This window comes from Macadamia integrifolia, unplaced genomic scaffold, assembly GCF_013358625.1.
Source record: "Macadamia integrifolia cultivar HAES 741 unplaced genomic scaffold, SCU_Mint_v3 scaffold1607, whole genome shotgun sequence".
Classification (NCBI taxonomy): domain Eukaryota; kingdom Viridiplantae; phylum Streptophyta; class Magnoliopsida; order Proteales; family Proteaceae; genus Macadamia; species Macadamia integrifolia.
The window spans coordinates 22,113-37,552 of NW_024868277.1; the positions used below are offsets into that span (position 1 = coordinate 22,113).

Genomic DNA, 15,440 nt, shown 5'->3' on the forward strand with positions numbered 1-15,440 from the left:
TGTAATCATTGAACTGATATTAGCTGCCAAGAACGCCTTTTTGGGCACACTTGTGGTACGCTTCTGAGTACATAAGCCTTTGAGGACTTTGGCATAGGTTGGGATTTGAGTTATGACATCCAAAAGAGGAATATTTACCTCTACCTTCTGGAAGACTTCTAAAATTTTTTTCATTGAAGATGTCTTCTTCTTATTCATCAAACGGTTAGGATAGGGAACAGGAGGAACATAAACACTGTCAGAAGTTTTCTCATTAATAGAATCACTTTTTATGGCTTCTACCAAATCATCCTTAATCTCTTCAAGTCCATCTGGCGAACCTGGAATGGGAGGCACAGTAGTTGCCTCGATAGTTGGAGCATCAACAGAAAGGTCAGATGGTGAAGAATGAGTGGTACCATTCCGTAGATACTCTCAACCATTCCGTAGAGCATATACTGCATTACACTGGTTGGAGGGCTCTTGGTGCTGTTGACTCTATACAACATTGAGCTGAGGAGCAGGTAGCCCTTGTGGAGTCAGCACCTGATGTCTAGGATTCGGCTTTGGCTGATTAGGTAATTTTCCTTTCTCCTTCTCATACAAGATTGTAACAAGTTGGGTAAGTTACCTCTCCACATTATTGTAGCTTGTCATGAGAAGGGTCATGCTCTTCTCTAGCTCACTAATTCTTGCCGCCTCTCTAGTGGATGTAAACCCCGGGGGTTGTTGATAAGGTGCTTGGAGAGGGGGCCTAGCAAAATTTGACTGAAGACCTAGATTAGGCCGAGGGAAAGAATTAGGTAGTGGTGCAAAATTGGGCCTCTGGGGAATAGGCTGCCCTTGGTTGTGAAAGTTGGATGGACCTCCTTGATTCCCTTGGCTCCATGAAAAATTAGGGTGATTTCTCCACACTGGATTGTAAGTGTTGCTAAACGGGTTGTTCGGGTAAAGAGCATTAACACTTTCATTGCCCCCAGAACTGTTGGAGCATTCTTCCATTACATGTCTAGGGGAGTGACACCAATTGCACATAGAGACCTGATTTTGGACTTGGTGGACTGGGGCATGTGCTTTAGGGACAGGGGCTTCTATTCTCTTAATGAGGCTATCTAAATGGGCCTCTTTTGCTACTATTCCATCAACATAGTACCCTTTACCTCCTATTGTTCTCTCACTTTCCTGAGTAAACTCCCATTCTCTTGTCTTTTCAGCTAGGTCAACCAAAAATTTTCAAGCTTCGTTTTCGTCCGCAAAAGTTGTGAAGCCTGTAGAACACATAGACTCTAACATCTGCTTGGTATGGTAGTCTATCCCTTCATAATTTTTTGGCAAAGATGCCATTTGTCAATCCCATGATGGGGACACTCTTGGAGAAGGTCTTGGAACCTTTACATAAGTCTAGAAAATGACTCTTGAGGTTTTTGTCGGAACTGCATGATCTCGCTCTTAAGTTTGTTTGTTTTATGTAAGAGAAAAATTTTCTTAAGAATGCTACCGTAAACTGATCCCATATGGTAATGGAATTAGTTTGCAGCTCATATAACCATCTTTTTGCTCCATCCGCGAGCGAAAAGGTAATGCATCTAAGTTTAACAGCATCATCACTGAGCTGTTGTATCTTAATGAGGACACAAACCTCCTCAAATTCTTTCAGGAACAAATAAGCATCTTCGGAGGATAGCCCATGGAAGTGCGATAACATAGTGATGAATTGAGTTTTAAGCTCATAATTGTTTCCTGTGGCAGCTGGTAATCTAATGCAAGAAGGTTGGGCTACCTTGACTAGGTAGAATCTATCCTTTAAAGTAGGCTTAGGTTGTTCTTCCATTCTTAAAATAGTTACTCTTACTAAACGATTGGTAGAATCACAAGTCCACACACTCATGCAACAGAAAACTACCCACAACTAGAGTAAGACAAGCACAAAAGAATGGGATGAAAATCTCTTTTTTTTTTCTTATTTGATTTTTTTTTTTTTGGATTTTTGGGAGCTTACCGGCAGGGATCCGGGGTTGCTTAGGTCAATTCCTGAGGTACTACTACAGGGTGAAACCTGTCTTTATTATACTGTGAGGCATGACAACCTCCACTGATACAACTATTACTACAAGTTGATCTTCTCAGGAATTCAATCAAAGAAAAAAGAAAACAAAGCAAAAAAAACACTCCGATTTACCAAAAGAAAGCAAAAACTAATATAGAATTGTCTCCCCGGCAACGATGCCAAAAACTTATTTGAGATTTTAAATGTAAATGTAAGCGTATGGATCAGTGTAGCTATAGGTCAAACTCAGGGAGAGCAGCGACTTTAATTTTTTTCTTTTAATAATGCGAAAGTGAACCTATTAATGGTTGTGATCTAATTCTAACTACCATCCTAAACATATGTATCTAATATAACGTCCTAACCATTCGTCATCTAAGAATTTAAAGACGTAAGCCACGTAATTAAAATTAAATAAATAAATAACTAAAAATAAATAACCCACGTAATTAAAAAAAAAATAAAGGAAGAAAATGCTGAAATAAAAATAAAGTAAAAGAAAGGGGATAAAGCTAGAGCGAGACTCACAAGTAGGTTTCTCTACTTAGCCCGAGGGATGCATCATAATATGAACTTCCCTACTTGACTAGAGAGTCACTCTTATAAGGGTTACTCTACTTGGCTTTAGGAAATTAAAGACAATTAAAATAAAAGCAATAAATTGATGGTTTTATGGCTAGGAGGGGCAAAGCCAATATATACACTAGCCATGAACCTTGGGGGAAAGGGATAGCAATAATGTAACGACTGAAATTAAAATCCTAAATTAAAAAAGAAAGAATAGTCAGAAGAGGGAATGGGAGGGGGGAGAGAAGATTACTAAAGGAGCCTACTTACTTGAATTAATGCTTGAACTTGAAAGCTTGGGTGATTTGAGATACTACCAGTACTATAAACCAGATCTGGAATAAACCAAATCTGAAATTTCTAGTACTAGAGAAAACAAATCTTGAAAAAAAAAATTGCTCCACGGCTCATGATCTTGTCACCTAGATCTAAGCCTAGAACTATAACTTTTAAAAATTACAACTCAATTGCATAAATCATAAACATAAAAGGCTAAATAAGAATAAAAGAGTGCTTGCATTAATTGACATAAAAAACTATTACAAAAGTGATTAAAGCAAAAATAAAGAAGAATTAAAACTAAAGAGAGTGAGAGAGGGAGAGAGAGAAGAAAACTAAGCATAAACTAGAAAATAAATTAAGGGGAATAATAATATAGGAGGGGGGAGGAAGGGGCTTTTATAGGGCTTTTTTCTTGCTTCCTTCCTTCTACAAGTCTTCTTTAAGAAAAGAAAGAAAGTAAAATAAAATTAAATCTTGGTAAAAAATCCTCATTCTCTGAGATATCGTGTGAGGAAAGAGAGAATCTGTTTTCAAAATTAACAAATTCTATTCATTCCTTACAATATTCACCAATATCTTACAATCTTGATTAAATCAGAAAGGAATCTCTGCATAACATCTTCAAGATCTTGTGAGGTGGTAAGGAGAGAGAATAATCTTTAGGATTTTGAAGGAGAGAGGATATGGTACCAATGATTGGGTCCCACCTTAGGACTGGTACTTGATTCACTTTAAGCACTTTCTCTTGTAGACTTGGAAACTAAAAAAACAAGAAAAATAAAAGTAGTACTATCCAAAGTGGGGCAAAATGTACACTTATATCCCTAAGATTTCACACATTATTGTGCTTATCAGTGGTATTGCTACTGCTTTTGATGAGATCCCTTACATGAAACTCTTTCTTTCAAACTATTGTGATAAGTGCACCATGGTAGGACCTACTTATAAGGCTGATGGATTCAGCTTCGTAAGTCCTCTCTCTCTCTCTCTCTCTCCCAGTGTAAGTATTTGTGTAATTGAAATCCTTTTATTTGTATTTCTGATAGGCTTTTCCAAGAGGATCCCCTCTGGTACCTAATGTTTCAAGGGCGGTCTTAAATGTAACAGAAGGAGGAAAAATGGCAAGGATTGAGCAAGCATGGTTTGGGCAAGACAATTGTCCAGATAGTGGTACAAAGGTTTCTTCATATAGTCTTACATTAGATAGTTTTGGGGGCGTGTTCATTATCACTGGAGCTGCTTCTCTACTAGCCCTCTTCATACTCTTACTTCGATTCTGTCACAGCAATGAGGTTGTTATCAAACATGATGATGCTAATGCTTCTACATTGAAAAGAATAGTTGAAATGGCAAAAAAATATGATGAGATGGATCCTTTCTCTCATGATTCTAGAGTAACTAAAAATCACAAACAAAAGACAGAAATTGCATTAAGCATTGAAGCTTCCCCAATAGCTATTGCCCCAAGTCCACCTACAAGTCCCTCTGCTATAGAACAAGGGTGGGAATCAACCAGGTCCTCCCATACAGAAGGAAATGTCACTCCCTTGGAAGGTCAAGAGAGCCCATTTAGTACATAACCAAATGTGAATTGGAGGCAAGGTACCAAAATACTTTCTACTGAGATTATTGGTCGAGATGACTTTGAACCAAGCTCAACGGAGCAGCAAGGATCCATGTGACTGACCCATTTAGTTGGGATAGGGTCTCTTCTTCTTCTTTTTGTTTTATTTGTGGAGCTGCATAGAGGCCAAGTGCCCTTGTAATCAATGGATAATTTTGTAATTGACATATACATTAATGATTTAATGTTAGTGAAGGTTTATACCATGAAACTAAGAGCACTGATATTCTCTCTCTCTCTCTCTCTCTCTCTCTCCAAAGTAGAAGTGCTCTTGATCAAAAGAATAATTCCCCTGAAAATTATGCAAATGAGAAACCATTGACTAGCCCTAGGGGGATAGTCGAGTGGGTAAAAAAACCTTCGCCTCAGGAAGCGTGTGGTTTTGAGTGTAGAAATGCAACCGTAAAATGATGCAGAAGACTGGAAAAACAAGAACAAACAATGCACACAGGTTTATGAGGTTCGGCAAGATTTTATACACCCTCGGTGAGATGAGATCCTACTTCACTATCAGTGGAGAATAGGGTTACAACGATCGTCCTCACACCTCTCAGTATTTCTTGCATTACAGAGAAGGAAACACTCGCTACAAATATATAGCGAAAAATCCTAATCCAAAAGTTACAAAACAACCCTCAAATAAATAATTCGAGCAGGAGGTTGCACCCCCCTACACCCCCGCTATACAGGGGGCCTCCTGCCCCCTTGCAACCCCCATAGCCAGCTAACCAGCTAGTGGGACTACCATCCTATATGTCAAGGCTTCTACACCAATACTCCCTGGATTAAACTGTGATGGAATACAAGACATCGTACACCAACATTAAGTTCGACTCCCCTTATCTCCTTGGAGCCACTCACACGGGGGTGTTTAATGCTCATCACTACTTTCACTAATCCCAGTGTGACCCAATCCATAAGGTTGTGAGGTCATTATGGGCCTACGGGAATTGCTAGGCCGAAGGCCTGAATATCCATCATTAGCAAAGAAAAAAAAAAAACCGCCAACTACTGCAGTAACTTTGTATTATCAATAAACCCCTATTCCTTATTTCCCAGTTTGCAGTGAACTTGAAGATGGAGTTAGATTCAAGGTATGTCAAATCTTTAGAGAATCCTTAAATCCATATATTTCCTTCCAGACACCATTGAAACTCTCAAAGCAAATTCAAGATAGAATCTCTGAACTTCCACCCCCATGGGTCTTTGGTGAAGAGAGGTCGATTCCCATGCCTAGGATAGTGTAATGTCCTTTTTGTTAATATTTATATTCATTGAGTAATCTTGGGAATTTGAATGAGGATTTGATCGTACGTAATAATAGAAACAAATAGGCTATATATGTGAATTGTAATTGTGGCAAAAAGATGGAATTAACTAATTGATCTAATACAACCCAAATATGGTCAAAAATGAAGATTCCAAACTAAGCTAACCATGAAAGTGAAATTACCCTTTTGTTTCCTTTTTTTGGAAGAAATTGTACTAACAGTGTGATAATCTCTCCCCCCCCCCCTCCTTCCAATAAAAAATGGAGAAATGAATACTCCCTGGTCATACGGACACTACACCTAGACACAAAAGGTGATAAAATGCCACTAGTACAACTTTGAAACCCTAAAAATCCACCTTCTTTATGTCCATATGCACAAATATAGACATCTAAAATATACAGGAGACTGTGCCACATGGCCACTGCGTAAGCACGAGAACCAATCAGGAGAGACACAAGCAAATAATCAGGGTAAGATGGTCTTTTTTCCACCCCTATGTCTCGGAGTACGGGTGTGCAACCAGGTATGAAGGAGAGCCTGTGTATGTGAACTGATCCTATGTATGTGCAACTAAAGAAAAAAGAAAGGAGTAAACACTGAGAGAGAGGGAGAGGTTTTTAAAACAAAAAGGAAAGTAGAAGAGAGAGAGAGAGAGAGAGTATGTTCAAATAAAGAAAAAAGAAAGTAGGAGAAACCGAGAGAGAGGGAGAGTTTTAAAACAAGGAAAGTAGAAGGGATAGAGAGTAGAGAGATAGGGTATCTCTCAATCTTATGTTCATCATGGCTCTTCAATCTCCATCTCAAATCTGCTTTGCTATAGAAGATTGGGTATCTCTGGTATCAAGTGCCGCCCTAGGCAGATCTATGAAATTTTTTGGTGTCCCCCTCTTTCTGGTTGGTGGAAGGTTAATACAGATGGGTGCTCCCTAGGAAACCCAGGGAAGGCCGGGGCTGGTGGAGTGCTTCGCAATGATAAGGCTTAAGTGGTGGGAAACTTCAGATTCTTCCTAGGGGTTCTTACAAATTTTGAGGCTGAGTTTTTGGCGGTCATGTCAGGTATCGAGCTTGCCAAGTCCCTTGAGATCCCAAAGTTGTGGATCAAATGTGACTCAGTGGCCGTGGTTACCCTGTTGCTTAAGAAGAAAGTCCCGTGGATTGTTCGGCAAAGGTGGTTAAATTGTTCCCAGTATCTGAGCTCAATTGAGTAGAAAATTTCTCACTGCTTCCGGGAAGTAAATTCGGTAGCGGATTTTCTTTCAAAAACCACCGTGCATCTAGAAGTCTCTTCCCCAGTGATGTCTTGGTCATCCCTGGTCAGGATGGAGTTGGAAATGGATGCTTCTCGTCGGCCAAGATTCAGAATATTTTGATTATGTCTGCTATTTTTTTTTTTCATTCTGTGGGTGCTTTTGCTGGTCTTCTCTTCCTGCTGATGGCAATGCCGAAGGTGGATTGGATTAGTCAACCTTGGCTGCCCTATCATGTCTTAAGTGTCTTTTGTGGTTGTTAAGTGTGTTTGCCTTGTTCTGCTGATGGCAATGCCGAAGGTGGAACTCGTGCAATCCATTTTTGACCATGTGAGAGGTGTGGGTTCCTTCCCTCCCTCTTTTGCTGTACATTATTTATTTTTTCTTTTATAATTAATATACACAAATTTCTAGCGAAAAAAAGATAGAGGTAAGAATTTTAAAACAAAAAAGAAAGTAGAAGAGATAGAGAGCAAAGAAAGGAGGAGAGAAGATGAGAGAAGGGACGTGACAATAGATATTAGATTCCTAAAGGAATAAAAAAATGGATAATATTTAAGTATTATAAAAAATATAAAAATATAAAAATATAAAGGGTATCGAAAATTTAAGAAAATTTAAAAGAATGGAGAGAAAAGCTGATAAAGAAGAAAGGGTAAAACTATAAAGTGAAAAATTTACCACTTTGTACTTTAATATAATAGTATAATATGGGCAAGTGTTATCTGTCCGCGAGAGGCCATTGTCCCCACACAGAGTAGTGTGCAGCCCTAGTCAGGGGCTCCTCCCAGAGTCCCTCCTTGCTGCTATTTTTCTCCCCAGTCTAAGGTTCCTCTTCCTCTTGAGAACCTAGGTTTGATATGGGTCATAGAAGCTCTAGAAAGAAATCGAGCTCTAATAGCTTGGGGCAGGATCCAAGAGCAGTTCTCTCTCTCCCTTTGATTGCTCTTATGTATAAAGTTAGTTATTAGACCCTTCTAGAATGTTATCAACGACGTTTGACGGACGTTTGATGGAAACAAACAGAACTTTGGTGTAGCAGTTGGGGATATATCGATTTTGGAAAATCGGTCTAAGTATGTAGATTTCACATTGCCTTATACAGAATCTGGGGTAACAATGGTGGTGGCAGTGAAAGATAATGTAAATAAAGAGCTCTTTTCATTCTTATAACCTTTAAGCTTTGGTCTTTGGGTGGTGACTCTATTAGGTGTCATCTGCATAGGGGTCATGGTGTGGATTCTTGAACATCAGAGGAATCCCAACCTTGGCTCCTCACCTGGACTACAATTACAAACAAGCATCTGGTTCTCCTTCTTAACACTCGTATTTGCACAACGTATGTATACACTCTCTACCTTCTCGCTATTCTCATTTAGACTATGTTTTTGGTATGCATTCTTGAAATAGATTCTGGGTCTAAAACTCATTCATAAAAAATATAGACAAGAATTAGGGCATGTTTGATTTTGTTTCTAGAAATGTGTTTTTTCCATTTTGTATGCTAAGAAACGGAAAAACACCCCCAAAACTATTTGATTTTTCTGTTTCGTTTCGCTTGTTTTTCGAAATAGAAAAAGAAATTTATGACTATTTCTGTGGCTAGAAATAGGAATGGAGAAACAAGTCAGACTTATTATTTCTGATTCTAAAAACAAGTGGAAGGGACAAAAAGTAAAAAACTTGATACTTTAACATGACCAAACCCAACCCCAACCCCAACCCCAACTCATTATTGAAACTTCTCGCTATCCAAAAACGGTGAATGCAATCTGGCTATGCGAAGCTCACAGTTCTGGACTGCCTTCATCCTTCTGAAGCTCATCTGCATGAAGTATACTTGGAACTCCAACGTCATGTCTTCACTCATGAGCTGCAACAATGATGTGCCTTTACTCGTGTCTTGAACTTGACTACACTGTTGAAAATATTTTGAGAAACAGAAAAATCAAACACCTTTTTGCAGTTGAGAACCCCTCAATCTTCTCTCCTGCAACCATTAAAAGAAACTTCTTTAATTTATTCTCAAACAGCCCATTATATCTTCATAGGATATTAATGCAATTTAAGGTTGTATTGTTTGCATGGATGTTCTTCGTGCTAATCCTAACACAGAGTTACACTACTAACCTCTCATCTATGTTGACAACATAGCAGTTGCAACCCACGATTACATATATTAACCACATAAAGAGAAATGGATATTATGTGGGATACCAAGATGGATCGTTCGTGGAAGGGTTCCTGCTAAACAACTTGCACTTTGACAAGTCCAAGCTCAAGAATTATGGCATTCCAGAGGAATATCATTCTGCTTTATCTATTGGATCAGATAATGGAGGTGTTGCTTCCATTTTTGATGAAATTCCTTATATTCAAGTCTTTCTCATTTTGTATTGCAATCAATACACCACCGTCGGACGTGTTTACTCATCTGAAGGATTTGGCTTTGTAAGTCTCTCTCTCTCTAAAAAAAAAAAAACATCTCAGGAGTCCTAAATGAATCAAGATCAGGTTCACATATGAGAACAATCTCGTACGCCCCTGGTCCATAGATTTAGAATCTATTAAATGAATAGAGAAAGTAGATTCACGGACCAAGGATGTACGAGATTTTTCTTGTCCGTGAACCTGTCAACACTTTTCTTTTTCATTATCAAGTCAGATATATTAGCTAAAACTTGACAAGTGAGCCATTGACTTTGGGCCCATGGTAGATCTAGTTGCCCATGTGAAAACCCCTTGCATTACACTTTTTTTTGGAACAAGTTTCCCAAAGACCATGGTGAATGGGAATCGAGAGGATAGTTTGGGATCATACTAAAACCCTATGGGTATTTGTGAACCCTAGGATGGTGGGTAAACCATCATCTATGGATATGGAAAATTTTCTCTCATATTTAAAATATATGATTTCTTATTCATTTATTTTTTTCAGTCTTCCTTAAAGGCTCTCCTTTAGTCTCTTACATGTCAATAGCAATCTTAAATCTTACTGATAATGGGAAATTGACAAAATTAAGAAAGGGTGGTTAGAAAATCAAACAAATTGCAAAAGCTCTCTATCAACATCAACCAACCAGCTCACCTTGAAGAGCTTTGGAGGTCTCCTCACCATGATATTAGGTTTTATAATCCTTTCACTAAGTAGCACACGGCCTCCAAGTTGCGTACAACACCAACTGGCAACAGGCACTTTGGCATAAATCACTTATAGTATAGAAGTTCTCAAGGGTCTTTTATAGTTCAGATTCTTTATTAATACAATACATTTGCTGATTCTTAGCAAAAAAAATTGAAGCTCTCAAGGGCATGCCCCCTGTAACTGAAGTTGAATCCATGGAACTTACACCTAGGGGAGCTGAGCATAGGGATGAAGCCATTGTTGAAGTAGGCAAAGGGGTAACAAGCAATCAAGACTCCCAAGTAATTAGCTCAGGGAGGTACATGCAATAATCTAGATCATTACGAAGGGCAAGGACATTCAATTTCCAACATAATAACCAAAGGAATAGCATGTGAACAAACTAGTTACATTACCATTCATAGATATTTTGATGTATGTGTACATCTAACCCAATGTAATTTGATTAAATTAATTATTATGATTTTTTTTTTATTTGGTTATTATAATTTTTTGTATAATGTACAATCGCCCACTTTTATCATTATACGTACTTCACTATAGACAAATTTGGGCACTCTGTTTTAGGGTTGCCACATTGTATATTACCTCAATAGAGATTGGAACATAAATATAAATGTGGATACTTAATTGTCTGAACATTTATCCATTGAATTCCTTAAATAGTTTATTTTTTTTTGCTAAAGATCAGCAAAGAATATATTATTAAAAAGAATGAATGCAATACATCAGAAGACCAAAGAAGAAAATAAATTCAGATTGCAGTCCACCTTCTGTATGACCATTAGCAAACAAAAAATCTAAATCAAAATAGGAAAGAACAAATTAAACTCTCAATGGAATCTATATCTCGGGCGATCCTGAGCATCCGAGTCAATGTTCTCCACAAAAAAACTGGAATTTAGTTTCAGAACTGGAATTTCTAATAATTACTTTTCCTGTACTTGAGTGGCACTTACCATTTCGTGTATATGTTATGTTGTTGTGGTGATCCAATAGTGATATCTATAGACATGAATGATTACACATCTAGATGCTCAAGTAGAGTGTATGCATGAATTGTGGTGACATTAATAGGGTTTTCGCACTCTAAAATGGTGAACATCCAAGTGAGTGAGTTGTCGGAATTTGATTGATCAAAATCTGGGGTATATTTTTATTCCATGTATGCGAGGATCTACTATAGGTATTAATAGTGTGGGGTAAAGTGTAAAGTGTAATGAAACTTTTTACTATTGGGGTTTTTTCAGTTATGCCCTTTGTATTGTCTTATAATTTTTTTATTTAAAATTAAGGACAACTTAAAGGCCATCTTTTAGTATCACACCATGTGGCTTGATCATGTTTGTCTAAATAGAATCTTTAAATTAAGCCTTTCTATAAATGAGAAGCTTTAGAACAAAAAAAAAAGTTGCATAATATAATTTGGGCAAAAATATATATAGAAAAGAGACTTTTTTTCATCAAGTACAAAAGTGTTTTTGGTATTGGATATGGTTCTTGAGGAACAGATTGAGTGCTCCTACTCCATTCCTTTGGAGAAACATGTTGGGAGTGCATTCCAAGTAGCCGTTGATTCTTGCTTTTTATATTAAATGTGTTTATTAAAACCTAAGGCTGTAAAATTTTTGTATTGAGATTATAACGAATGCGCTTCCACTGTCACTCAAAATCCTTGATGTCTTCATATACTTCAGGAGTTCTTTGCACCTAATGCCTTAAGAGTTTATATTGAACACAAAAAATTTAACCTATCTTACGTCTCATATTCATAGTAATTTTTTTGAGGATTCATAGCGCACTTTCTTCTTTATTTTATACCTGAGTAAAAATGTGTTCCATCAGACAACTAGAAAGGATTAAATGTAGTGCCTCCACACCCGGGTAAGAAATGGGTGCAGACCCCCACGGGCTAAGCTTAAATAATGGAAGAAACCTGTTTTTCATACATCAATAAACACGAACCAATAAACAAGTAGTCAATACATTGAGTTTGAACATGTCTGAAGGCCCTCTCATGCACACAGAGGATGATCCTGGAGGTGGCCTCCTGCCGGATCGAGGAAGGCAACTCCGATTAATAGACTTTTGGAAGCCTCCGTCATCCTTGGAGCAGGCTACTTCTGATGGGGGAAAGGATCCTCCCCTTGCAAGCGAATAAATCTTTTGCCTCCATAGTTGGATCTGATACTGAAGCATCTGAAAAAGGGGCTTCTCCTGAGAATCCTATTCCAAAATCATATGCTAATGTAGTGGGCAATAGTCCGTCAGTGGTGGATGATCTATCTGATCCAGTTCATGCAGAAGACTTCACCAAGGTGATCATCCCCCAAGAGGCATACGAAAAAGGTATCGGTTTGCCCTGATTGGCCGGCTTAATTTTCGGTTGCTTTCCTTGGATGATGTTCGCAAAGAAGCTCATGAGAGGTGGAGACTTAAGGGTAGATGGTGCCCATGGGCAAGGGCTTCACAATTTTTCAGTTTGAATCGGAAGAAGATATGGTTTTGATGTGGAGATGAAGTCCGATGAAGATAGGAAATCAGTTTCTCAGGTTTCAAAGATGGCATCCAGACTTCAACATACATGAAAAAATGATCAATAAGGCCCTAGTTTGGGTGTGTTTCCCTGATCTACCACTGGAATATTGGCACGAGAAGGTATTACTAACCATAGCAAAGGCGGTAGGGAGGCCAGTTGGGCTTGACCAACGCACCAGGAATGTAATACATAGAAATTTTGCTCAGGTTTTGGTGGAGATGGAGGTGGCGGCCCCAAGGCCTGAAGAAATTCAAGTGGAACGTAGGCAACCTGGGACTGCGAATTTATTTTTTTTCAAGCAACAATTGATCTATAAGGACTCATTAGGTATATGTGGTTTTTGCAAAAAAAGGGGGCACCAACTGAACGATTGTCGAGAGAAGAAGGCCTATGATGAACGTCAGAACACTTTGGACAAGACTGGGATCCTAGGACCAGTGTATGGAGAAGATAGAGTCAACTCGATAATGAGTAACTCACCTGGTCGAGCCATGCCTTTTTTGGAAAGAGATGATCACAATATTTCAAATTCTAATTTGAATTTGAATATTGCCTCTCATATCTCTCCTAGTGCTGAAAGAGGGGAGACAGGTGTATCAACTCCTATAAATGACGTTTCTCGGTTACCTAATGTGGAGGAAGGAGAGATTTTAATTGAAACAAATCCTCAGTCCATTTTGCACACTTCGGGTAACTTGGGATTAGATCATGTGGGGGAGGAATCAATTAAGGAAGCTTCTCTTGGTGAGAAGGTGTAGGTTAGGGAAGAAACAAATATGGAATCCTCCGATTTTGAGTATGAAGAGGTTTCCTCTGGTGCTGAGGTGGACCAATCCGGCTCTGACTCTAGATCTGAGGCTGGTTCAGAATCAGACCAGTCTAAAATTTTGAAGGAAGGGGAATTGAACCAGGTTGGTCTCACACCTGGTCTGGTAGTGCAATAGGAAAACTGTGTTGTAGCACCTTCTTCTCAGGGTGCAGTGAGGGTTGTCACCCGTGCTAAGAGAACTGGGGCGATCCTAGGGGGTAACCGTGGAGGACTGGCAGGAAGGGGTGGTCGTACCTCCTCCAATAAGGTGCTTTTCCATTGAGTAGAATGGAGGTTGCTCGTATGGGGGTACACAATGTTGACAAAGAGGCGGCCTTGGTAGATAAAGGGAAAGCAGTGGGGGAGAGAAGGGTAAGGAGCAACAAAGGTGGTGGTTAGATCTCAAAGTCTGATAGGTCGGAAGGAAAAAACATGTAATCATCCGGATTTTCTATTGGAATATCGGAGATATTAAGAAGGCAATTTTTTCTATTGGATTTCCTATGCATCGACCTCTAAGTCAGGTGGTTAGACCTCCAGGGCGTTGCAATTTTTTCTCCGTGAGCACTCTCCTGATGTCTTTCCCTTCCAATTTTTTCAATCGGTTGGGTTTCATGGCTGAGCTAATCCATAATTCTCGCCGTGACAAAGTGCCAAAACCTATGGGTCATTTGGAAAAACTCTTTATAGAGGTCGGTTGTGCTGCAGTCATCTGAGTAGCTGGTTTCTGTTTCGATGATCTGGAATGGTCGTCAAGTATTGATTTCTATGATCCACGCCTCCTGTTTTAGTGCAGAGCGCAGAAATTTATGGGTGGAGTTGGGGACTGTAGCAACTTTGGCTCTTCCATGGACTGTTGTAGGGGACTTCAATGCTACATTGTACTCCCATGAGAAGAAGGGTCCAGGCAGATTTAATGTGGGCACCGTGGCTGAATTCCAGGCTATGGTGGATGCATGTGATTTGATTGGCGCTACTTCTCAGAGCGCTAAATTCACTTGGACAAATAATAGACGTTGAGGGCATGTGGCGGCAGTTCTTGATAGATGTTTCTTCAATGCGCAATGGTTGGATGTATTTGGCGTTTGTGGGCAACAAGTCCTCCATAGATCGGTATCGGACCATGCTCCTATAATTTTCTCCTCTACGGCAGCACCCAAACCTCAAAATGCTCCTTTTCGCTTCCAGCTTTTTTGGATGGAGGAGGATTCTTTTGAGGACCTGGTGAGGGATGTGTGGTCTAGGAAGGTCAGGGGAGGTCCCATTGGCAGACTCGCTCAAAAGCTTAAAGCAGTGAAGGGCGCTCTTAAGGGGTGGGCAAGGCAGGTTTTTCAGAATATTGATGTGGCCCTAAAGGAAGCTTCAGAGGGGGTGGAGAAAGTTCAGAAAGTCATTGATCAGATGGGGATGTCTAATGATCTATATGCAAGGGAAGCAGAGGCTAAAACTAGGTTGTTGAAAGCGATGGAAATGCATGAAAAGCTTTGGGCTGAGAAAGCCTGATGTAAGTGGGCGAAGTTTGGTGACTGTAACTCAAAGTTTTTCCACCAATCGGTTAAGGTTCGCAGTGCAAAAGACTGCATCCGTTCTTTGAAAAAACAAGATGGCTCAGTGGTCTCTGAGTTGAGGGAGATAGCGGAGTATGTGGTCCAATTCTTTAAAGATTTTCACAGGGATGATCATAATGTCCCTCATTTGGAGCTGCTGCAAGTCATCCCTAAAGAGGTGAACAGGGAAGACTCCTTAATCTTAGAAGCGATTCCTGGGAGGGAGGAGATTAAGCAAGTAGTTTGGGGATTGGTCCCAGATAGCTCACCTAGCCCTGATGGGTTTCTTGGAGCATTTTTCAGGCAGTGTTGGGAGATAGTAGGTGAAGATTTTTGTCGAGCAGTGATGGCTTTCTTCTGTGGTGGGAAGCTTCCGAATGT

At 39.4% G+C, this 15,440-nt stretch overlaps 1 protein-coding gene across 1 annotated transcript in view; it reads left to right on the top strand.

The window, feature by feature from the left end:
• The window catches only part of LOC122064326 (glutamate receptor 2.9-like), a gene marked incomplete at its 5' end in the record, with an annotated part of 35,183 nt that extends 21,721 nt beyond the window's left edge, over positions 1 to 13,462 (top strand). The window contains 5 exons of the mRNA XM_042628033.1: positions 3,731 to 3,842; positions 3,922 to 4,269; positions 5,559 to 5,593; positions 12,282 to 12,483; positions 12,911 to 13,462. Coding sequence (XP_042483967.1) covers positions 3,731 to 3,842; positions 3,922 to 4,269; positions 5,559 to 5,593; positions 12,282 to 12,483; positions 12,911 to 13,462 — 1,249 coding nt within the window. The remainder of the gene's footprint in view (positions 1 to 3,730; positions 3,843 to 3,921; positions 4,270 to 5,558; positions 5,594 to 12,281; positions 12,484 to 12,910) is intronic.
• Positions 13,463 to 15,440: the final 1,978 nt, after the last annotated feature.